Source organism: Elaeis guineensis, chromosome 7, assembly GCF_000442705.2.
Source record: "Elaeis guineensis isolate ETL-2024a chromosome 7, EG11, whole genome shotgun sequence".
In the NCBI taxonomy this organism is placed as follows: Eukaryota; Viridiplantae; Streptophyta; class Magnoliopsida; order Arecales; family Arecaceae; genus Elaeis; species Elaeis guineensis.
Window position 1 is genome coordinate 84,790,120 of NC_025999.2, and position 25,465 is coordinate 84,815,584.

General features: G+C 37.6%; 3 protein-coding genes across 7 annotated transcripts; 1 reads left to right on the forward strand and 2 right to left on the reverse strand.

Annotated features, from left to right (window-relative positions):
* Positions 1-2,593: 2,593 nt before the first annotated feature.
* Positions 2,594-17,032, reverse strand: LOC105048622 (uncharacterized). 5 transcript variants are annotated; one of them, XM_010927982.4, is made up of 5 exons: positions 16,499-17,015; positions 16,338-16,391; positions 15,431-15,584; positions 2,978-3,050; positions 2,594-2,819 (listed from the first exon to the last, which is right to left on the reverse strand). In XM_010927982.4, exons 1-4 carry the CDS (start codon positions 16,979-16,981, stop codon positions 3,025-3,027), a joined length of 717 nt encoding a protein of 238 aa, XP_010926284.2. In that variant the 5' UTR covers positions 16,982-17,015; the 3' UTR covers positions 2,594-2,819; positions 2,978-3,024. The 5 variants fall into 5 exon arrangements, 4 of the variants coding, with proteins under 4 accessions (XP_010926284.2, XP_029121481.2, XP_019707120.2 ...); XM_029265648.2 differs by lacking the exon at positions 15,431-15,584 and having other exon boundaries at positions 16,499-17,031; XR_012142965.1 differs by lacking the exons at positions 2,594-2,819; positions 2,978-3,050 and adding an exon at positions 15,844-16,113 and having other exon boundaries at positions 15,475-15,584; positions 16,499-17,032.
* A 1,646-nt stretch (positions 17,033-18,678) lies between these two features.
* Positions 18,679-19,509, forward strand: LOC105048623 (uncharacterized). The gene has a single exon (XM_010927985.4). It carries the CDS (start codon positions 18,760-18,762, stop codon positions 19,324-19,326), a length of 567 nt encoding a protein of 188 aa, XP_010926287.1. The 5' UTR covers positions 18,679-18,759; the 3' UTR covers positions 19,327-19,509.
* Positions 19,510-21,782: 2,273 nt separating this feature from the next.
* LOC105048774 (uncharacterized) lies at positions 21,783-24,856 on the reverse strand. The gene is made up of 2 exons (XM_010928221.4): positions 24,030-24,856; positions 21,783-23,742 (listed from the first exon to the last, which is right to left on the reverse strand). Exons 1-2 carry the CDS (start codon positions 24,633-24,635, stop codon positions 23,635-23,637), a joined length of 714 nt encoding a protein of 237 aa, XP_010926523.2. The 5' UTR covers positions 24,636-24,856; the 3' UTR covers positions 21,783-23,634.
* Between the last annotated feature and the right edge of the window lie 609 nt (positions 24,857-25,465).

Genomic DNA, 25,465 nt, shown 5'->3' on the forward strand with positions numbered 1-25,465 from the left:
TGAAAAAACTTATGACATCCTGTGTCAATATTATGACATCCTGCATGCAAAAAGTTATAATTTTGATGCAAGATGTCATAATATGCCACAGAATGTCATAATTTTTTATAAAGAGTAGGAGCATTTTCGTCATTCAAAATTTTCAAATGAAAAAGTTGAACTGTAGGCATTAAATATGTATTGAAAGATGATTGGACAAAAATATCCCTTCTATATTATGACATCCTGAGCCATATTATAACATCCTGGACTATATTATAATATCTTACATGAGGAAGTCATAATTTGACGCAGGATATCATAATATGCTACAGGATGTCACGACTTTCTAGGCCATATTATGATATCCTGCATGTAGGAAGTCATAATATACCGCAGGATATCATAATTTTTTCTAAAAGAGGAATATTTTAGTTATACAAAATTTTTAAATAAAAAAGAGATTTTTTACATCGCCCGCAGTGCACAAAAAATTTTCCCTCCCTTCAGTCGCCAATCCCATGCATTGGCTTGAGGTGGGTGTTTGCATTTGGCTCTCAGATCTCCGCATGACAACCTATTTAGCCCTTGAAACTATTCTTAGATTTGGCCTAAATCATATCTATGATGCTCTATCCTCATCCATTGAATCTCGCATCCACCTTTTTGGTAGAAAACCTTCTTGGTCGAAGGTTGATTCCTTCAATTCATTGCTTTATTCATTTCATGCATGCACAGAGAAGTGAAAAAAGAAATACCTCTAACTTTTTCCATCCATCCTCTCTCCTCTTCTTGTCTTTTTCTAATTATTTTCATGAAAAAGTTCATAACACCCAATCACGTCGGGAAGGTAAAAGAAAAACCATTCTTCATCTTTTGATAGTGGTTTTGATATTCTAAAGTTTTCATTAGTCATTTCCTGAACAATTTGATGAAGAATTGTGTTATACTTTTTGCAGGAGGTTTTATCCCCGCGCTTTACACGCTGGCAGTCTCAGAGAAGTTTCCAAAGGAACAACAGAAGTTTGTTTCGTGGCTTTGCTTGTTCGCCTTTTTTTTCTTTTTGCTTTTTTGTTTTTTTTTTTTTTTTTGACGGTAATGTTGCGTGGCTTTGTTGCTATTGAAGGACAAGTACCTTAGCAGCTACAACTGGAGTCTAATACATTGCTACGATTGCAGACTGTTGGTCCTGCTTAGATGTTCTCACGCCTCTCTTGCAGCAAGCCTGTCGCTTACAGCGAGGATGTTTTTCGGCTTTGTATCAAGTATAAACGTAAGCCTTTTTATCGGATGGGATCTAATTTTGTCCGACAACTTCGTTGAGTTTTTGGAACCAGTTCCAAGTTATGTAGGTCTGACACCAAACAAAACTGGATGACGTATCCAATCTTATATAACTTTAGTCAAGAACTATGTACTGGTTTTTAAGACGGTTCTATTTCTTAATGCCAGAAGCACGGCATGACAAATAAAGTATTGCCCCGTTATTTAGCAATATCACTCTTTCAGAAACAGTCTGAAAGTTGGAAGTGTGCAAACCTGTAAATTCCTCAATAATTGATTTATTTCAATTGCTTTGCTGACCTATTAGTTCTTTGTGGTCTGTTACCTCGAAACTGTTTCTCTTGATTCACACATTTTTCTTTTTAGTAATCTGAACTAATTGAATAATACATCTATGATCACTAATAAAGAGAAAAATATGATGTGGATTGAAGAGAAGGATCTAAGACCAAGATCCAATAACCAATTTGAGTTTTTGAGGCGTTGCAGGTTCTTTATATTTCAATTATGCAGTTAATTCAAGGAGTTTAGCAAGACCCTCATCACATAATCAAGAATCAGCAGCAATCATGTGTATGAAAGAAGGTGATGACTGATGAGAGACTGTAGCCAACCAGCCTGAGCTAAGGTAGTTGACAACCCTCTCCAACTGGGAGAGGTTCAAGATCCGAGCCCCTTGTGGAGGTGTGCCCATCATATTTTGAGAGATATACAGAATCAAGTGGGCTAAATGACGAGTGAAAAATATACTTAATAACATCGCAATACAGGAAACTAACTAGCCAGATGGTCCATTAGCAGATACCAGATTCTCCAGGTATGCTTAATTTTTTAACAATCCGCTATGTCCAGTTACAGCCTTGATATATAATGGAAGATTGGATAATTTACCATGCCTACTTTTATCGCTTGTCTGGACAAACCTGGTGAAGATTAATTATAGTTATCATTCTTTATTTGTGAATCCTCTGTGTCAGTTATCCTATTTATCACAAGGTTTTCCGATTCCGTTTCAACTTCCATCAATGTTAGTTCAGGTCTTTGCCTCCATTTCTTAATCTCTCTTTTTTTTTCTTTTTTTTTTTAACATGTCCAGTTTGATCTTTGGTTGATGCAGCTTCTATAATTTCTCCATTATACCCATTCCTCAATAATATCATTGATTTTACCATAATCAATCGCGACATTATTGTTTAAGTCTGTTTTATTGGTATAGGAAAAATCAAGAACCACTTAACCAACTACAACATAGCAACTCATCAATCTGGGAACTTATCTGGATAATATAATCAAGCAGTAACTGTATACCATACCTTTAAAGCATGTCAAGGAGTAAATTTTCCAGACACGGCATATGAAGCATTCTACTGTTAAATAAGTTATTGCAAGAAGCTGAGTAGCAGCACTAGTAAAACTCCAAGTAAATCAGATCCATTTTAAGTCTTCAATGCAAGGTAACAGCTCAAGTAAATGAATGACAAAGAGGAAATTTATGATAATAAAACTCCAAGCCAGACTGCAACTCCTTTGTTGAGTCCATCAACTGCCTCCAACATCTATAGAAACAAAAACTGATTTGATAAAGTCTTCATCTAAGAATCAATGAAACATATGGTTCTACATGTGAAATAAAAATCATGAGATCGATAAGATGCTGCTCACAAAGAGGGAATTCCCTTTGAAAAGTTAAAACAAGCAGAGAAAAGGCATATACCATTTTAATTATGAAGAAGCTAAGCAAAGTTCAACTTTTCATCGCTATCATCCCTCAGATTGAATCTCTCCAACTGCATGTTAATTTGCATACAAACACAGAAAGCTTCAGCAAAATAATGTTAATTTGCACTTCTCAACTCACCAAGAGCCTTAACAGCCAGCAGAAACTATATAATCTGATGAAGAAGAAAGTATGATGCTACTGTAAGGTCTCAATTTAGTATCTTACATGAAAAGAATTGATGGAAGAGAAGCATCCTGATGGCATCAAATGGGATTCAATAAATAATATCTTTGTGATTTTGACTAATGAAAGTTTTTCTTGATGACAAAAGGTGCTTGTTGTAGAGTTTAAACATGTCTTATGGGGCCAAACATCAATTAATTTTCTTTTCAAATAGAGATAGATTATACAAAATATATGAATTAGTGATCAGCCTCTTCAGCTTATAGTTTGTGTCTTATATATGACTATAGTTTCATACAATAAATCTTGCCTTCCCATCTTGACTCATTTCAAGTCTTGAAAAACCTTGGAGGTTTGCTCACAAAGGTAGATCTCTCCACCCACCTACTGACCCTTCATCTTTCATGATAAACCCCTCTTGTCCATCAATCATTGATATGGAGTTAGAGTTAATTTAGATGAATGTCAGGATAAAAGCTGGTTGTAACAGTCTCTCAAACTTTTGTGGATAATTACTTGGTTCTCATAGCTGACACCATGTAGATTGAGTAAGATATGCTGTTTGGCCGGAGAACAGGAGTGGTGACCACTTTATTTAATCTGAGCTGTTTATGTAATTTCTCAAATGTTTGTGTTGTAATTGGTCACAAAAGATGTTTCCTTGTTTTTGTTCATTTAAACTTCTGGTGTCCTTTGTTGTTGAAGAACGAAACTAAGTTCTAAGTCAAATCTAATCTTACAGATTTTTCGGCCCAAATGGATTTGTGGCTGCTTTACTGATTGGTCCGTAGTGTGATCAACGCAAATACACTAGCCTTTCACAGTCCAAGAGTCTACGAGAAATAGTGAAGTAAGGAAGGACTTTTGAATCCTCAGAACCCCGAAGAGTAATTTTCTTTTCCGAACGTATTGTTCTTCTTTCTTCGTGCAGTTTTGTTTTCTTTTAAATGGGGTTGGGTGGTTACCATAACCACCCAAAGAAAAACCACCATATCATGAGAGCCCATCATGGGCGTCCCATATACCAACATCTCCCACTCGCACATGATGGGTTCGACTCATCTCATCTATATTTCTCATCCATTCATACTAGACAAATAGACCGTACGACCAGCAAGTATTTAAGAGCTTATTTGGCATGCACATGTTAGGGATACATATAGCTCATTGCTAAGAGATCAACATACTTGCTATACCCTAGACTAATTTTGTTACATCAATCATAACATCTCCGATCACTCTATATCAAGAGCATGTTTGATTTCTTTTAAACATGTATTCACAATTATGTCCTTTTCATGGATGACATAACTGGTCAATCGGTGAATACAGATATGGATGTAGAACAAGAATCTAATTTTTCTTTCCTACTCAAGTCTTTTCATTTCAAACAAGCTGCTTTCTTAGACATGCCCCACCAAACTGAATCACACATAGTCATTGGGGACACACTAAAGTAGCAAACATTGAAATAAAATTTCAAAAAATGGTTGAAAGTCCTTAAGGGTAACAATAAAAGTTTATGAACCTCAAGGGTCTCATACAGTAGAGAAGTAGGGATCCATTCTCTCACTTCTCTTATTAGTCGCATAGCACATGTGGTATGAATCACGTGCTACGGTATTTACTCTCTTCTAAGAATGTATGTCATTTTCTAAAACAAATACCATACAGACTTAAGTTCAGACACACCTCGGTGTCTAATCTGAATTTTCTTATACTACTATTTAGAAATTCATGTTTGGCTTCTAAACAGGCTAGATTGGATGGTGGGGACATCCATCTCGATCAAATATAAAAATGATCTCATCTTGATTCTTTTATCAAGGCGACATAAGTTTTAAGCTCAAATTCAATAATCTCTTAACATTTTCATATTTAAAACGTCTCATCTCTGCATACTCCTCGACATCAGAGGCGATTGCCCGTGTGAGAGGGCCAAACTTTGCCTGTTGGATATACTTTACTTTTTGTGCATTAAACAAAACATTACACATAATACTCGCGTGTGTGTGTTACTATTGATGGGTGTTAAAACAAATGAACAAGATGATCATTTAATGACATGAATATCATACGTAACAAAAGTATTTCACATGATAAATACTTGTTCATAAGTTTCACATCACAGTCTACCTAGACCCAATAATTTCACATGTTTCATGTACACATCTCTAGCTATTGGCTTGGTGAGTGGATCTGCCACCATTTGATATGTGAAAATATACCGTATAGCCACTTCCTTTTGTGCTATAATGCCTCTCATAAAGTTATACTTGGTATCAATATGTTTGGTTCCACAGTGATATTTGGGATTCTTTTTATAGTCTATGGCTGCCTGACTATCACAGTGCACTGTCACCGGTCCCTTATTATCACTTAACATCCTTAAATATAATAGGAATCTTCTCAACCAAATAGCTTTTTGCACTGCTGCTGAACATGCTACAAATTCAGTTTCTATTGTAGACAAGGCTATACAGGTTTGTTTCTTACTACTCCATGATATGGCGTCATTATTTAGCAAGAACACTATCCAGACATCAATTTGCATTCATCTATAGCTCCTCCCCAATCAACATCAGTATAACCTTGCAAATGCAAATCGGATCTCTGGTAGCAAAGAGAATAGTCTGCAGTGTTTTTTAAATATCTCAAAATTCTTTTCACAACTTTTCAGTGCCCTTATTTCGGATTTAAGCCCTTATCCCGAATTTGATTGATACCGGCTGATCAAGCCGATGGCATAACAAATGTCTGGCATTGTACACATCATAGCATACATTAAACTTTCAACCGTACTTGAGTATGGTACTTTGGACATTATCTCCTTTTCTTATGGAGTCTTAGGACACATTGCGAGGCTCAAGCACTCGTCTTTTGCTACAGGAGTGTCAATAGGATTACAAGCTTTCATATTAAAATATTCAAGAATCTTCCTAATATAAGACTCTTGTGAAAGAGCAAGCAATTTTCTTGAACGGTCTCGATGTATCTTAACACCAAGGATGCAATCCGCCTCACCCATATCTTTCATCTCAAAATTTGAGGATAACCATTCCTTTATAGCAAGGACAAATACTTTGTCATTTCCAGTTAATAAGATATCATCAACATATAATGACATTATTATAAACTTCTCTATGGATCTTTTGATATATACATAGAGATCCTCATCAATCATTTTAAATTTAAAAAAATCACCGTCTGATGGAATATCAAATACCACTGTCTAAATAATTATTTTAGGCCATATATAGAATGCTGCAATTTACGTACTTTACTCTCTTGGCCTTTAACAATGAAACCTACTGGTTGCTCCATGTAGATTTCTTCATCTAGTTCTCCATTTAAGAATGTTGTTTTAACGTCCATTTGATGTAGCTCCAAATCCATTCGTACTACTATGACTAGAATTAAGCAAATTGAGGCAAACCTTACTACTGGAGAAAAAGTTTCCTCAAAATTGATACTCTCTTGTTGGGTGTAACCTTTCGCTACAAGACGAGCCTTATATCGATCAATGGTTCTATCAGCATTGCGCTTGATTTTGAGAACCCATTTATTCCCAATTACCTTGCGTCCAAATAGACGATCTACAAGTTTCCAAACTTGATTTATCTTCATAGACTCCATTTCTTCTTTCATTATTTTCTTCTATTGTTTCTTTGCAGGATAAGATAGAGCCTTATAAACTATTCTAGGTTCACCACTATCTTGTGGAGTGATTAATAAAGCTTTCCCTTCAATTTCAAAATGACGGCGGGGTATGCTCTTACAATTACTTCTCCGCAATTCAAGTTTTTGTGAAACAAATTTACTTATTCTACCACTCCCACTCGATTCTTGAGGCCGAGATATCTCTTCTTGTGTCTCAATTTGTCAAAAATCAACATTATCTGATTCCTCCATTTCATATAAAGGAGTATTTCTATCTATTTCGCCCTTGCTCAAAAAATCATTCTCAAGAAAAGTGGCATCCCATGATTCAATTTCAGTCACACTTCCATCTGCCTGTTCACCTAGGAATACATAATCCTTCGAGTATTGTGAGTATTTGATAAAGATGCATTTCTTTCCTCTTGGACCCAACTTTCCATATTGATCAAAAAGATCATGAACATAGGCAGCAGACCTCCAAAGTCTTAAATGACTTAGGTCAAGTTTTCTACCTGTCCATAGTTCATAAGGTATAAAAGGAACTGATTTTGAGGGTACACAATTAAGTATATATATAACAGACACCAATGCATCTCCCCAATAGGAGATTGGTAGGTTTGCTTGTACCATCATAAATCTAACCATTTCCAAAAGAGTTCTATTCCTTTTTTCGGCAACTCCATTTTGCTAAAGCATGCCAGGAATAGTCAATTGCCTCGTAATTCCTTTATCATTACATAACTCCTTAAATTGTCCGAATAGATATTCATACCCATGATCAGTTCTTAAGATCTTTATTTTCTTTTCTAACTGATTCTCTACTTCATTCATATATAATTTAAAACACTCTAGTGCTTCAAACTTGTGAGAAATCAGATAGACATGACTATAACGCATGAAGTCATCTATAAATGTAATGAAATATGAAGCCCCTCATTTTGTTCTTATACTCATTGGACCACAGATGTCTGAATGTACAAATTGCAATGAAAATTCAGCTCTAGTTGCTTTGCCAAATGGTTTTCTAATTGTTTTTCCAGCTAAACAATGCTCACAAATGGGCATTTCCACTTTGGAGAGTGATCCCAATAGGCCTTCTCTTGCTAATCTATTCATTTGATCTTGCCAAATGTAGCCTAATCTAACATGCCAAATAGTCATATCCACATTACTATTGCTAGTAAAGGCATACGACGAAAAATAACCACTGTCATAATTATACATATAGTATTCAATATCCATGATAATAAAATCATTCATTACATAACCAGAACCATAATAAACAAAATCATTAAACAAGTCCATACCAGTAGATGTAAAGTTCAAACTGAAGCCTAAACTTAGAAGAACAATCATAGAGACCAAGTTTTGTCGAATCTCGGGTGCATATAGGACATCACGTAGGAGCAACGATCGGCCACCATGCAAATTCAATTTGCAAATGCCAATTTCTTTGACCTCAACTTTAGCATTGTTTCCTACATAATTCCATCTTGCTCCAGTTGGGATTCAATGATATTCCACAAATGCTCCTCGATCTCTAGCTATATGGTCTATGGCTCTTGAGTCTATAATCCACAAAAGATAAGATTCAGTAAACAATACTGAGCTAAATACATATATATCATATTGAAAAGTAAGGCTAGGTGTTATCTTCTTTTGCTCGGAGCATTCACGAGCAAAATGACCCAATTTGCCACAATTGTAACACTTCATCTTGGCCTTATCTTTCTTTCTTTCAAACCGGTTACCCTTCTTATTGCGGTTGGTCAAGTTCTTCTTAGGTATAGGTCCACCTTCCTTTCCCTTCCCTTTCCTGTTCTAGTACCTTTTGCGCTTGGAGCCTGAAGCCCTTTGGGAGCTTGACTCGGCCATAAAGGCCTGCCCACGAAGCCTCGCCGCTACAAGACGCTCGTCTTCAAGTTTCACATGACGGGCAACATCAGTGAAGGTCTTGATGCTTTCATTATGGGTCAAATTAACCTTCATATGCTCCCTATTATCAGGAAGAGAACGGATCACAGCTTGCCCTTGCTGCTCATCGGAGAAAAAATGGCCAGCTGATTTCAACTCAGTAATCATGTTTGATATCTCCCTTAGGTGTTGCTGAATTGTATGATTGGGGTGCTTCTTGTAAGTGTCAAACTTGATTGTCAGCTATCTCAGTTTGGTCACCGATGTGCGTCCAAACTTTTTCTTCAAAGCATTCCATATGACATTAGCAGTTGGATACTATTTGTACTCATATAGCAGATCATCATTCATAGAGCTTGCCAGAATGCCTCGAGCTATGGAATTCACCTTTTTCCAATTTGGGTATGCATCTTGGCCTCTCCTACTTTGAGCAGAATTACCCTCACTAGGGTCTGTCATTTCATAACACGGCCATAACACGGGACATAACACGGCCATGCTACCGAGGGATGGAGCCTACGATAACACGAAGCCAATCCATCATAATCATCTAAAATCCATCAAATAAAAAGGTTTAATTCTATTATTCATCAAATAATCGAACCAATATGGGTTCAGAACATCTAAATCCAAAAGCAAGTACTAACCCGAATCTCAACATTCATAAATAACTACAAATCCATGATTATAAAATAAATTAAACTTCTGTTGCCAAATTTTTCAGCTTGCTATGCCGATCTTCAAGCTTGGATTCTTTTTACCTATCCTAACCTTATTTCTCTGTTCAAAAAGAAAACAAAAGAAATATGAGCTACACTAGCCCAGTAAGTAGAACTTGCGCTTCCTTATCAGATCAAGCATAAGTTTTTCATGATAATGCAATATTTAGAAATTAACAGATAATACAAAATAAAGCATTTCATAGAGCATATAACAAAACAAGTTATAAACTCATCATGCATGCATAAATCATGTATATTTCACAATCATGAATCGTAAATCATTTTCATCATGTATTCATGTCATGTTTCAAAATATTGCTCACAGATATTCGTGCTAAGATCACTATTATACCCGTGACAGGGCTATGTTTCTTAATCGACAGAGTTCTTAATTCATGTGCCAACTTTATACCCGCTGGCAGGGCCATGTTTCGTGTGGATGCTAGCTCCGGATGTCGATCTTCCCGAAGGGATTCATTCATAACTATCTGAGAGCCTTTGAAATCATTTTATCTTTTTCTTAAAACATACATATACATAAATAGAAAAATAATAAAATTCATGCTTCATAATCATGCTATTTTTATAAGACATATTCATGAAATCAATGCTCATAATAAAACATGCTTTTTCATATCACATATGCCGATCCTTATTTTATGAAAAATTATGATTTCATCAATAGCATTTCTTTACATAAAAATATAATCATTTAAAAATAAATAAGGAGCATAAGATCCACTTTACTCGTTCATCTTAGACCTTCAGACTTCGTTAGAAGAATCAGCTAATCCTATTTAAAATATCAAATCATTATCAATTTCTATTTCATAAATATAATAAGATTAAATCATAAGGAAAGAGGACTGTTATTCGGATGTGTCGGACCATCCAGATACCAGGGCAATTCAGGATCTCTTATCTGAGGGTCAGATTCAAGCGACTTGATCAAGAAATCGTGAAGCACAGATCAAATTAAAGTCAAAATCAATCAATAGGATTCTTTAATAATAAATTTGAAAGATACTTGATATGATCAAATAAAGTTGACATACATCACGGATATCAAAGCAACTTTGGATCATCTTATTAGAGTCAATATAAGCTTCTAAAAGATGAAGTCATGACTCGATACAGGATTCATAGATCTTTTTAGAGAGAGAAAGTCAATCATGAGAGAGAAAGTAGAGAGAGAAAGTGGAGAGAGAATTTCGTATCCTTCAAAAGTGACAATCATGATTGAGATCATCAGAGGTTATATCAGGATGACTTAATATGGATTAACCATGATCGATGTTATCAATTTCGAAGAAGGATCGGATCAAGATCCGATCTATTGCACGAATTTTGGAGCAGTCTCAGATTATCATATTTTCATCTCAAGTTTCTCCTAGGGTCTGTGATGCAATCAGAGAGAGAATGACCCTAGAGAGACAAAATCCATAAAAAGAGATAAAAGGATCTAGAGAGAGAAAATAGGAAGAAAATCTAGAGAGAGAAAATGGAGAGAGAATGTAAAGAGAGAAAGTCCAATTCTAGGGAGAGAAAGACTTAAGAGAGAGATGAGAGAAACTTTCTCTCACATGTATTTTTTATTATTATATTTTTCTTTTCTTTTTTTCTTTTTCTTTTTCTTTTTCTTTTTAGAGAGAGACAATAGAGAGAGAAAGAGAGAGAAGAGAGAGAAAGAGGGAGAAAGAGGGGAGAGAGAGAATTTTTCTCTTTTCTTATTTTTTTTCTATTTTATTATTTTTTTATTTTGCATTTTCTTTTCTTTTCTTTTTCTTTTTCCTTTTTCTTTTCTTTTTCCTTTTTCTTTTCTTTTTCTTTTCTTTTCTTCTTCTTCTTCCTTCTTCTTTTCTTTTCTTTCCGCCACCTCCCTTGGCTGAGACAGGGGAAGATCGTGAGGTCCCCCCCTTGGTGGCCCAGGCTTTGGCGAGATGGTGGCTTGGCCGGAGGTCCGGCAACGATGGCCGACCCTGCGAAGCCGGTCGGCGATGGGGTTCGGCCGACAGACTTTCTTTTTTTTTTCGAAAAATAGGGAATCCATCCCCTTTCTTCATGATTTCCGGCTTTTTGGCCGGTCGCCAGTGGTTAAGTGCTCAAGAGAAGAGAGGGAGATGGATGGGGATCCGATCTCGGGGATGAGACGTCGAAATCGACGGTGCCGGTGGCCGGAAAAGAGAAAGAAAGGCTCGGCCGAACAAGGGAAGAACAGGGCCACCCCTATTCATAAGTTTTCCGTCGATCCCGACGGCCGACGAGGGTGTGCAAGGCCATAGGAAGGAGGAGAAGGAAGAGAAGGAGGGTCGGAGCTTACCTTCGACTTCGGTGAGGTTTCCGGTGAGAAATTGAGGTGAACACAAGAACATGGTCGGGAGCTTCAACGGAGAATTCCAGGAGAAGGAAGAGGGAGATCTCACGGCTGGTCGAGGCTGGCTTTTGAGGGGGAGAAGGGAGATTTATAGATAGGGTTCTTCCCAGGGGTTTTCGATGGTTCTGGGGAGTTCTTCTCCTGGTCGGACTTAGGGAAGAAGAAGACTCCCGTTGGGAGTCTTCGTCCTCTGTTTTTTTTTTTTTTTTAATGGGCTTTGTGGGCTTTTTGGCCCATCAGGCCGGATTATCACAGATTTCAACTCAGTAATCATGTTTGATATCTCCCTTAGGTGTTGCTGAATTGTATGATTGGGGTGCTTCTTGTAAGTGTCAAACTTGATTGTCAGCTATCTCAGTTTGGTCACCGATGTGCGTCCAAACTTTTTCTTCAAAGCATTCCATATGACATTAGCAGTTGGATACTATTTGTACTCATATAGCAGATCATCATTCATAGAGCTTGCCAGAATGCCTCGAGCTGTGGAATCCACCTTTTTCCAATTTGGGTATGCATCTTGGCCTCTCCTACTTTGAGCAGAATTACCCTCACTAGGGTCTGTCATTTCATGGTGTATAGCCTCTAAGGCTTCTTGTTCCTCAAGCACATATTGGATTTTCATATGCCAAATATTATAATTGTCACCATTAAGCTTTTCACCCTTATTCAGATCCGTAATAATGCTTTTCGATGCCATGAAAAATCTAGTACCAAGAGACATGTATATAATGTCAATACCCAAACACAACATATATTTGATTTTATCAATAATATAGAATAAATCTATGATAATTCAACATTAGGTACAGAGCCGAGAGTTCACTATGTTCCCAATCATCGTCCATTATTCTAATGTTCAATTATCACAAACTTAGTCTCATTATAGCAAAATATCCATTCTAGATGAAAAATATTATAAGTATTCAAGTCATCTAGAACTCCCACTTGAAATAAGCATACATCAAAATTAATAATAAATGCAACATATATGTTCAAATTTAAAGTTGCACACTTAATAATAGATGAAAGTTCATACATGATAAACAATATCCATCTATTTACATATCAAATGTGCATTACAAAACAGTAAATAAGATATTTACAATAAACACATTTCTAATATAAAAAACTAATGACGAAAGTATCCAATTCTCTTAGGGATAGACTCCTCAATTTTTTGAAAGATACACTTAGGAGTCATCTTTGGTGACATGAAGTGCCCAAGTCAATATGTCCATGATGACGAAAAATGGGTCTTAATAAGAGGACTGCTGATCTAGTGATATTTCTTATCATGTACTCTTCCACAAAAACTTTAACTAACCAAGAATATGTTTTATCTGGTCTAGATGACCCCCAAAACTGATCTAACAGATGTTGCCAAAATCAGCTAGAGTAGATTGTAATGCTAAGAATCTTTGATCCTCATTCATAACAAATCCTGCAAATAAAATGTTTTGTATCTTTTCATTGACGGTCTTGACATGTTCAATCATATCCCTATTGGGTTCCATCCTATATTCATTCAATTGTCTCTCATCATTTTCCTAACTTGTGCCCGCTGCTCTGATGTTCTTATGACAATGGGACTTCTTTTCACAATTATCATTTTTTCTATAACAAATAGAGAAAAAATAAAAATTAAGAAAAAAATGATATAGGCACCCAAAAAATAAGATACAAGACACAAAGTCTTTGTAATCATACTTCTATTATATTTAAAGCATCTTTTCATTTACGTTAATGTCTCTATTGTAATATTTTTTTTTATTTTTTTGTTTTGTTTTGTGAGTTGAAGAGCCATGGTGTATGACTCTTCTTTTCAACCTGAGAGCCAGGGGATGGTTCTACTTTTCAGAAATGGCCCACAGTGTCCCACCGAAGGAAAAAAGATCCAAAGTAGCGCCCACCAAGCCCATTTTACAGCACCGTTTTCTTCAAACAATTTTCATACTTTATTCATTTTAGTCCCTGATTTTCAAACTTTAATATCTCCCTCTACCAATGTCCAAAATTTTCGCATTATATGTTGATTTAAAGCTCTTGCCATGCTCTATCAAGCCATGTAGAGTTTGAAATTTGAAACAGAATGGACTTTTAATTATGCCCCATTTAAGATGATGGTTTCAGAAGTTTGAAACTTTAATTTCTCTCAAACAGCTTATTAGATTATAGCAAAATTTTGAAGACATAATCTACACATCATAGGCTATTTGCATACAAAAATTCGTTTCATAATTCATAGTGTACGGAAAGATATGAATTTTTCAATCTATAGTTCGTTATTATATGCAAACAGCCAATTAATCATAAAAAAAAACTAATCAATTATTAATACACTAAATCATGCTAGAAAACAGCCTAAATGGCTCTGATATCAATGAAGAACGAAACTAAGTCCTAAGTCAAATCTAATCTTACAGATTTTTCGGCTCAAATGGATCTCTGGCTGCTTTACCGACCGGTCCATAATGTGATCCACGCGAAGACACTAGCCTTTCATAGTCTAAGAGTCTACGAGAAATAGTGGAGTAAGGAAGGACTTTCGAATCCTCAGAACCCCAGAGATTAATCCCTTTTCTTTTCCAAATGTATTGTTCTTCTTTCTCCGTGCAGTTTTGTTTTCTTTTAAATGGGGTTGGGTGGTTACCATAACCACCCAAAGAAAAACCACCATATCATGGGCACCCCATATACCAACAGTTGTATACTTCTTGCCTTGACGCACATATAAGATACCTTTTTATAATTAAGCAAAAAAAAAGAGATCTTGCTATTATTGTTTACAAAATTATATCACCAAGATGCAAAAACAGATGAACATGAGAATATTGTCCTTAAGCTTGTGCACAAATTATAAGGTAAGAAGATTGCAGTGTCAGTCAAAATAGTGGTTCAAAATTAGATGTATACAAAATGCCAGCAAATTTCTGTAGGACATAGTACACATAGATATAGAATAGTCTCATACCCATTGAGAAAATTCCTTTAAGATCTACAAGTTGAATTCCTAGGCCCTTAGCCATCTTTAAAGATTTAATTGTCCAAAATTAGTTAAAAGTTGAAATATTTGTGAGGTAAGATTTTATCATAAAATCAATGAGATCTCAACTATAAATAGAATCCTGTGGGTGAATGCATATACAAAATCAAGAGTTATTAGCAGTTAATATGTTGGAGATTCCAGAAGTCCTCGAAAGGCAATTGATGCATGCATGGCATCCTCTCTGATTCAACAGTGTGCAATTTAACTGAAGACAGAGTGCATCCCATATGAGGAATTTAGAAGACAAAATGCATTAAATATCAATGTTCAATTATAGAAAAGCATATATATTTGTTCCTTAAGTTCATTGAATAGTTATATCGAGCACAACTTACAGAGCATCTAGAAGATTTTTCTTCTTGTTTTTTTCTTTGTATGGTTGGTGGTGTGTGGTTGTTTGGAAAGGAACAACAAGAAAAAAAAGATGGTTGAACAATGAATGAGATGTGACCTAAAGTAACAGAGGCAATAATGGTCACAAAATCTCCTTTCCCATAGGTCATACTTGTGGTAAAGAAGGTAGCAAAGTATTATAGATTAGAGATTACCTTTAAGCCCAGACTTAAATCCACAAGTGGTCAAATGGGTTGCTAGTTTCTCTCCTAACTGCTGCTGCCAATCCTGTGTAACCTTGACTTCAGGTACAGGCCGCACGTATGCCGTTTCTGTCTCAAGACTAACAGTGGCAGAAGACACTTGAGGCTGCCGCACATCCGTGTCCAAATACATTTCGCATAACCAGTACAGAAGCAAATTACATCATAGGCAATCAATTCAAAATGTATGAAACTATATTGAAAGTCAACAAATTCATCCACACCGCAAAAATATTTGTCTACTGAGTCATGGCATCTTGCAATGAACTGATGAAACCAAATTGAGCAAGCGAATATAAAATCTATGAAGGGCTGCCTGAGGCTACTGCCAGGGCCGGGGGAGGGTAAGATGTATGCAGTCTTACTCTGTGGAGCAACTTCACCGTTGTGCCAAGGCTCACCCTCTGGAACATAATAGATCTATGAGAAACCATTTGATGGGACAATGGAGGTGTTATATATGCCAACACCCTATGAAGCACCCGCCAGATTGCTCGACCCAACATGGCATTGGCATGGCAGGGGCAAAATCTGACATGGCGCAAACAACTGCCTTGAATGGCACCAATCTACTCGTCCTGCCACGTCAGACAGGGAGCTGGCGGGCGCTCCATTGCGGTATTTGGAAAGAATTCCTAAATGTTACCCATGGGAGTCGTTAACCAGTGCTGCCTCAGCCACATCCAAAAAGTAATGGAAAAGATGCAAATGCTCCTATGTAAGAGAAGATGAAGATTATAATCATGGTGAAACAAATATCTCGAAAATATCTAAAAATCAAAAATTTTCCTATTTCACACTTTTGATTCCACTTACAAATGAAGTATTTTTCTCAAAATTTTAAGAGTCGAATTCTTACTTGACTTTCTAAGATTCGTTTCACGCTTGCAGCGCATCCACCACAAGACATTCCCTGCAACAAATTGTCAACTTAAACCTAAAAATCGCATTTTTCCTAAAAAATGAGGGCGAAACCAAGAATTCATCACAGAAAATAAACAGGAGGCGGTGTCAAATTACTCCGACGTGGAGAACGATCACGTCAGGCCCCAAAACCGGAACCTCTTCGGACTCCTCCGCGACGGACTTCACCACCACCTCCCCACCACTCGATCCGTAGTCGCCGCCGCCCCCACCGCCGCCGCCTCCAGGGGGCCCGTCGCCTCCACCGCCAGAACCCGAGAAGGCTGCGGAGTTCGAGATGGAGGCGAATCTACTCGACACCGGAGCCGTGGGTGAGCTCCGGAGTATATTCCCACCGAAGGAGATGGAGAAGAGATCGAGGGACCTCCGAGAGTCGAGACTCCCAAAGCATTGGGCTTTCAAGGAGGAGGAGTATAGTGGGAAGGGAAGACGGAGGTGGCGATAATCTGGGGAGGGTTTGAGCGGTTTGGAGGAGGCGATGAGGGGTATTCTTGAAAGAGACACGGACTCCATTGGAGAAAGCTCCTTACCTCTCCTTCCTCCGTTTCTTTTCCAAGCAATGTCTGTTTTGACGGTCATGAAAGCGGGAGCCGGGCGCCTGGAAGGGGTAGGTGGAGTTGGGTATTGTCACGTGGCCAGAGTAGCCCTGCAAAAGTAATAATTTTGCAAAATGACCCAAAAATATGTTGCATGCACCCCATTTTACTCAGCAAGCTTTGGGGCTGCCGAGGAATTTGAAAGATATGGGGTCCAATCCTAGCTAGTTAGCGCATCTATTGAAAATTATAATGCTAATTTAGAGACGTTGGCGATACACATTTTAAACGAGCCTACTAAGTTCTTCATGCTTTAAAAAAGTATTATTATCCCCTCTCTCTCTCTTATCGAGACGCAGGCATGCAACAAGAGTTACTGTTCCTGCTTCCCAATCGCAACTAGCTTCATACTTTACAATAAATAATATTTTAGTCTTGTAATTTCTTGGACTTCCATATTGCAGTGTGGCTTCTGCTCGGAAGAAGATAAGGAGGAAGAGGCAAGTAGAACAAATTTAGTAATATCATACAACAATGAGCATGTAGACAGTAGCATTATGTATGAATGGTTGGAGTTTGCAGTAAAAGGACATGCACAAGGGCTTGATGTGAATTGCTTGGTACTTGGAGCACTGTGCTCGATTTCGTTAACAGATATGATTATTGGCGATGCTTGTTGGAAGAAAACCATATACGTAAAAGAAATTGCGTTCTTCCAAAAACTTAGTTGAACAAACTTGTTTTTGTTTGCACCATCATCAAAGACTGATGCCCATATCATTTTAGTTTGATGGATGTATTGAAGCCTTTCCCATCCATGCTTTTGCTCAAAGAATATCTTCAAAGACTTGCGCTTGGATGCTTGTAATTTTCAAACTACAGGTCTGAGATCTCATACACTTGACATTTCAACAATAAGCTGTTCTATTTTTCTATAGCTTTAACAGAAATTAGAAATATCTCGCTCTTATCCCTCAATTAGTAACTCTGAAGGTATAAAGGATGCTATATCCAGAGACGTCATCTTTGGACTTTAGTTTAAGCAAGCATAACATATTGCCGTATATAAAGCTATCACAATTTTTCAGCTTTCTCTTTTATTTCAAGAGTATTCCCTCATTCCCTTCATTTCCTATGTTAAGCACAATTGGGCTTAATTGGCCCGTTCTTTTGTGAATAAAATATTTATCTAAAAATTTATATTTTTTTAAATAAATAATTTTTAGATAATATTTAAATAAAAAATAATTTATTATATATAAAAAAATAATTTTAAAATCTATTACGTATATCTTTTTGTATTACTATTTTTTTAAATAAATTATTAAAATTTATTTATATTTTTTATAATATTTTTATATTTTTTAAGTTAAAAAAATGAATGATTGAAATATTGAAAATTAAAATAAAATAATTTAAAATAAAATTAAATATTTATTTTATTTAATAATTGATGAAAAAATAATTTAGCTATTTTCAAGATAGATAAATTTTATCTTTTATTTTATGGGTAAAGATTATCATAAAAAATAATTTTTTTATCTTAAAAATTTTAAAAATATGATAAATTTGTTCAGTTTTTGCATGATTTTGATCCACAGAAGTACGAACATTATTAGGTGCAGGAAATTCAGTCTCAATCACAACCACTGAAAAGGTAGGACCGACATAAATGGACGGTATTGATCGTTTGTTCTAGAACCCGAACCGTTTTCAGACGATCCGAGGTTTAAACCTTCTCCCCCCATTTGTGTGTCCCCCGAAGCGCCCGTGAAACTCTCCGCCGTTCAGAAGCGAGCAGAAGACAGAAGAAGTGAAGAGATGGGTAGCCGTTTGGGTCGACGGGTGATCCACTTCGCGAATCTCCCGATAAAACTCCTGATGCCGTCGCCGCCATTCAACTCCATCCGGGAGATCGCCCTCAAGACCATCCCTTCCGCGACCAAGGTGGAGATCCGCCGCGTCCTCGAGTCCCTCTACGGCTTCGACGTCGCCGAGGTCCGCACCCTCAACATGGAGGGCAAGAAGGTCAAGCGCGGGCCCTTCCTCGCCGCCAAGCCGGACTACAAGAAGGCCTACGTCACCCTCCGGTCGCCCCTCTCCCTCTCCGCCGATCTCTTTCCTATACCTTTGATCCAGGAGGAGCGGGAGCGCATCGCTGCCGCCCAGGCAAAGTCTCGGCCCACCGTCGTCGAGGGGGAGGACGGCGCCGGGGGTCGGAGGCACTGGCTCGACGAGCGCCATGAGGACGAGGAACCAGACGGGCGCCGGAGGCACGGCGGTGGCGGTGGAGGGCGGACGGGTGGTGGTAGTAAACGTGGGACGGGGAAGAAGGCGGAGGAGGAAATCAAGTTCCCCTGGAGCAGCATGCGACTGTCGTCGAGGTAGTGTTGTTATTGTTGTTGTTGTCGTCTTCTTTTTCTTTTTCTTTATTTGCCTTGAGTTAATTAGTAAGGAGAAAAGTTTGCATCTTTTTGCAGAATACATTCGAGTTTGTAAGCAAAATGGTTCTTTGTAGTTATGGATCTCGGAAATTATATTTTGCGTTTTATAATACCTGAATATCATGAATGGTGCTCTCTAGTTATGTTGTAGAATATATGTTTGTTGAAATGCCGATGACGTTTTGGGTATATAGGTTTTTTCAGTTAGAGCTGCAACTTTTTGTATGGAGATGGACTGGTTTCTGTTGTCAGAATATGACATTCGCTGGCACAGTTGTTCGAATACTGTGCTTGTTTGGATAAGACTGGATTATTTTAGTGGAATTTGATTTGGAAAACCAACTCACTGATGCATGTTGATTCCATGGGCTCATGGGACGATAAAATCATGTGGCCCATCGTATTGGCTATTGATATGTTTGATTCATCATATCTTTGCTTTCAGTTTCTGATCTCTGTAAATTTTAACTCGTGTTGTTACCAGTATATATATGAGTGGTTCTGTTCTGCAGGAAGGTTGAGTTTAAGATTATTCAATAACTCTTAATGCGGGGACAGAGATTTGGGACTGAACAATGAGATTTATTTGATTAGCTCCATGCTTGAGCCACCCATTCCTAGACCCAAAAATCTAAGTAACTCGAAATAAGATCGCCCACTTTGCTGTTCACATCCTTGGAGCCCCTTTTGAGTTCCCCCCTTCTCAAGCTTTGGCCTCATTACAGTAATTCTAGTTTTCATAGGCTTTCTGATTATTACCTTTTTTCTTGAAATCTAAACATTAAATAGCATCATAACAAGCACTCTCCCATCTATTTGGCATGATGACTGTTGTTTTGAAAATAAATGGAATTATCATTCTAAAATTGCTAGTAAGTACAGGAAAGATCATACTGTGATGCCATATTGATGTTTAGTTGAGAGGATAGCATAAATAGTGAAATATTAATAGGTCATGCTAAAATTAGCAGTTAATGATAAAAAGTTTGTTCAATAAGCTTTTACTTTGAAAAGATTGTTAAGATCTCAAGTCTATTTAGTGAAGGTGATTCTAATTGTGTTTTATACAATAGTCCATGTTCTTCATATTAATATTTCTTTGTATATTTGATATCTTTTAGGTTATTCCTACAATATAAGTAGTGCTATAGGAGCATTAATGGTGGCAAACCAATGAAGAAGGAATGTGTTCATTGGATTGTTGCCTCGTGTTACATAAGGTCACTTTCTAAAGTGCAAGCATGCAGGGAAACTTAAGCTTTAAATGTATCGTCTTTAAGGACAATCAATGCTTGATTACCATCTTCTTGCTCATGCAAACTTTGTCAGTGTATTTGGGCTCCTTTTGTTGTTTTCATGGGTATATTGGATTCTCCTTGGCACTTTATTAAATGTGTAATTGGTGCATGGTTATATGGGACCAATGGGCCAAATAGTTAGGAGGTTGGTTCTTGATTAATGCTTCTCAGGACATTGAAGGAAAGAAATTTAAAGAAAAATAAATATTCATGCATAAGTTTTTAGGGAAGATCAAGATTGATGTAGTTCATTGTCTTTTTGATGGCTTCGAGTAGGCCAGTAGCTTTGTTCTCATTCTCTGCCCAATATTTGTCATATGTAAAATGGTCACAAACATTTTCAGCTATGTCAAACACATTTTTGATGGTGTGCTCTGTTCAAGTGCCAGACTCATCCATTTATTACAAAAGGCTTTGACTTGCTTTGCGCTCACCAAAAACAATGCTTCAAATGAAGTGGAGGTTAATCCATGGTATAGAAACAAGCCTTCGACAGTGGGTAGATCACTGTAACCATAGTTTCATAGTACAAATGGATTTCAAAATCTTGTTTAAAAGTAACATATTGAGGAGACTCCTACTATTGCTGGTCAACTTAATGATACTGCCCCAAGAGTAGAGGGTGTCATAATTGTTCATTTGTCATAGTGCTAACAATGTGGTAAATCATCTAATGAAGATTAATATTGGAAGAGTTGATTGCTTGTTGGAGTTCTGTACCTTTTGTAACTTGATGTCCTCTGCACTTGTTGCAGAAGACAGTGTCTAAGATAATTTATATGCTTGTTATGCCTGTTTCATCTTCACCAAGTTGTTGAGGCTAGTTTAGTGATCTGCAAGTGATTTCTATGAAGCTTTGTTCTCTCTTTTTTGCTAATAATCGCAATGTTGATTTCTGCACATAAAGCACACTAACTCTAGGTTTGCTTGTGAATCTTTGAAACACACAGACATGTCATTCCATAAGGGCTTTTGTTACCATGTAATTCCTCTTGTAAATAATTTTTTTGAAGTATTTGTTTAATATTAGTTAGTTGAACTGAATTGAGATTGGGAAGCATGTTACTTCTTGTACTAGATCCTGTTGCATTTGTTTCTTTCTTGGAAAGCATTTATTGTTGTTGAAGCCAGCTGAGGATGTCCAGACCATTTAAAGCCAACTATCTGACAATCACACCTTTCGCTAGCTGCTGGTTCCAATTGGAATATTTGTAACACTGTGGAAACCAAAATTTCAACCTTATTTTTTCCCTCTTCCCTTGCATCTGCTACCTTGTTTTAATTTTCACCTGTAGAAGATGCAGGCTCGAAATTGCTTTGTCATTTTTTGTTGAAGCAATGACTTTATCTTTCAGATCGAGTTTTCACATCTGTACTTGTTCCCAGATGTTGATCTCATGAATTTTGCTGATTTTTACTAGAGTGGAAAATTTTCCCGAGATCTTGGGGCACTTCTTGTTTAGAGAAGGGGCTTGTGGTTGACTTCTTTGAATTACAAATGAACTACATGATTTCAAGTTGACTGTATTGGGTACAAAGAAGATGTTTCTGCCGTCATATCTCTGAACCAGGCTTCTTTCTGAAGCCTGTGGAATCAGCAAAATCAACTCTATTTGCTGCTTTGATTCTTAGCTTCCTTTTGAGTTACTCATGTTAATGCATCAAAGCTTACATTTGTGGGGTTTCTATGCCAAGTCTTGAACCTATTTTTCTGCTCCACTTGATAGTGAGAATTATTATTTGCGTACTTCTCCTTATCCTTAAATTCCTTTGCTTCACTGGGATGTCCTTGGGATTGGCTTTCTGCTGCTCAACATCAAGGCCATGTGTTTCTTCCGAAACAAATGCTTATGAAATTTTTAGGCTGCAGGATATGATGCCATCTTCAGATTCCAGTGTATTTGTGTTAGTGGGATATCTGCTGCCAGGCTTATTCGTCAAGTTAGTGTCTGTTAGTACCATGAATGGTGCAAAATGCCTGTATGCAGGTGTCAGAATTTTGGCTTCTTAGACCATGACTGAGCTGCTTGATGTTATTTTTCAATAGTTTATCTTGCTATGGAGAGCTCTCATGCCCAACTATTTTACTTGTGCAATTCAAGTTCCAGTGCAAATGGGACAAGGCTATGCCACCACCCAGTTGCATCCCTCAACATAGGTTTGGTATCACCTATTGTAGGAACTACATTGATCCAAGATTGTTACGAGTCATCTGACTGTTAAAAGTTTAACCCTTCTCGATGTCATGCATTGTCAGCATGCTGCATCATGCTGGATTAGCCAATACAATGGTGTAATGGATCAGGAAAAGGCATTGGCTTTTCATGAGCCATGTGAACCACAAGAACCATTTCATTGAAGCCAGCCCTGCATCAAATACATGCACAATCTGCATCTGAAAGATATTTACATTCAATTCACAGCACGTAGCACTGCTTGTATTGTAAATGTTTTTTGTAAGCATGAAATGTTAATATAAATGTATTATGCTTAATTTTGAAAAAGTAATAGTGACATAATGTTAGATAATGCCATCTAGGGTTTATAACATGCGCATAAACAGTTGTTAATTAATTATAAACTTTGCCTGGAATAATTAAGCAAGTCCACTCACAACGCTAGTAACATTTCAGTTCCTTGCAAAGATTTTCTTTCAACATGTTTGTACAACAATCAATTCTTTACACCCCACTGTACATATCCAAGCTCGACATCGTTACTAACCTTTCGAATGAGGATAGGGTGACAAAGCTGTTTAGGGGTGCAAGAATTGAGTTCCTTGGAACGTGGATGGGTGTGTTTCAAGGCATCTTTCCTGTACCATATGCAACCTGAATCAGTTCCTTGGGGGATATCCGACAGGAGAAGAAGAAGAAGAAAACAAAAGCCAGTCATCATGGATCGTGAATCTCCCAATCAACGGATGAGAGGGCCATTGCAAGGATGATCTCTCTCTACTGCTGGAGGAGGACCACCTCCCGGACGACACCGCACTCGCAGTTGACGCTCACCCTCACCGCCTGCCTCTTGCGCCACTCCGCCCCGCCATCGCGATCCTGGACCTGGACCTTAAAATTATCAAAATACCCTAGAAGCACCTATGCCCCTAATGGAGCTAGAATAATCAAAATTATGGCAGCAAGAAAGATCCATGGGCAGTGCGTTATCGTAATTTTGCACCAGAATTTCTTCAAAAATCAAGAAAAAAAAAAAAGAATTCATTTCAGATGATCTACCACATATCAAGTCGTCCATCCGATGGAGATCGGACGGTCATGAATTCTTGATTGGATCATTTAGGATAAAAAAAGAATGAAGAATAAATAAAAGAAGAGAGAGAAAGAATTACCCTCTTATTGCTAGGCGCGGGGCAGGTTATCGCCGTCGCCGCCGCTGGTGGGGTGCTTTCGCTGGAATGGGACCGCTCGACGCGACGGTCCGATGGCACGGGCACTAAAAACGACGGCGGCGACATTGGGGGGACAGGATCCGAGCACAGGTGAACGAAGGGAGGGACGGCGTTCGGCGGAGGGGAGCCGAAGGCCTCGGCAGGCGATTCAACACTGGAAGGGAAAGCAGGGGAGGCGGTGCGGCCGAGCGGGGCGGAGGGGAAGGAGTGGGAGCGGAGGAAGGCAGAGGGCGGGGGAGGCGAGGGCGTTAGCGAGGGGCCGGCGCGGCGGGAGGAGGAGGGGTGGGGGGACGACTCGGAGCGGAGGAGGACGGGGCGGGTGGGGGAGGGGGAGGAGGAGGCGGAGGCCGAGGCGGAGGTGGGATCGAATACGAGGAGCTTCTTTCGGGAGCGGGCTGGGGGGTGGAGGCAGCGGCGCTTCCTGTTCCCGCAGCAGGGGCAGGGCTCCGAGAAGCCGACGGTCGCGGAGGAGGACTCGAGCCGCACCTCCGAGATGTACGCGGTCACCTCGGCGGCTTCCGGCGGGTTCTTGGAAGCCGTTTCCATCTCTGATCTCGCTCTGGATGGAGCGTTCTAATCCTTGTTCAAATTGTGGGAGGGAGGGAACGGAGTCTATTATATAAGGAGGAGACGGCGGTCGAGATTGTCTGACGAAAGCATCGGGCGGCTGAAATTGCTCCGGTTTGTTTACTTGGTTTTGGATACTTGATATGCGTGCAGTACACGCAGGTTTTAACTCCTCGGGGCATTTGGTATCGGGACATGCATCTAAGACAAGAATGATATAAATAAAAATGATAAAATACTGTATTACGGTGATCCAATGCCAGTAATTTTAAATTAACTGCACTTCTCAATCATCTCTCAACCCAACCATAGAATGTCTATCTTTGAAGTTGAGAATCTAAATCACCTCCAGATAATGATCTTGGATTAAAATATAAAGACAAAAATATATTTCAATCAAATAAAAAAATTAATACATCAATATTTATTAATATATTATATTAATATTATCTATATATATTATATTATATTTAATATTATATAATATATTTATAATATATATTACATGATAATAATTATTAATCATATTTCATATTATAATTCAATAATAATTTTAAATTAGAATAAAAATATCTTATAGTACTTTATATTAATATAATAAAATTAAATTGCTTCAATTTATTTATTCTTCTAATCAAAATAAATATTATTATTAATAAATAATATATTATAAGTATAAATAAAATATTAATTTTATAATAATAATTAATATATTTTTATAGGATTAATAGTTTATAGGACTAATAAATATATTTTTATAAATCTATTAATTATTAATATATTAATAAATATAGTAATATTTTATTTAT

Excerpts from the sequence above, each read along its gene's own strand:
- LOC105048623 (XM_010927985.4), top strand. The coding sequence starts at position 18,760 with ATGGGTAGCCGTTTGGGTCGACGGGTGATCCACTTCGCGAATCTCCCG.
- LOC105048622 (XM_010927982.4), bottom strand. The coding sequence starts at position 16,981 with ATGACCGTCAAAACAGACATTGCTTGGAAAAGAAACGGAGGAAGGAGA. Across the intron at positions 16,392-16,498 it reads TGATCGTTCTCCACGTCGGA|GGAATGTCTTGTGGTGGATG; the intron begins GTAATTTGACAC and ends AATTTGTTGCAG. Across the intron at positions 15,585-16,337 it reads AACGAATCTTAGAAAGTCAA|CCTCAAGTGTCTTCTGCCAC; the intron begins GTAAGAATTCGA and ends GATGTGCGGCAG.
- LOC105048774 (XM_010928221.4), bottom strand. The coding sequence starts at position 24,635 with ATGGAAACGGCTTCCAAGAACCCGCCGGAAGCCGCCGAGGTGACCGCG. Across the intron at positions 23,743-24,029 it reads CCGCGCCTAGCAATAAGAGG|GTCCAGGATCGCGATGGCGG; the intron begins GTAATTCTTTCT and ends TTTAAGGTCCAG.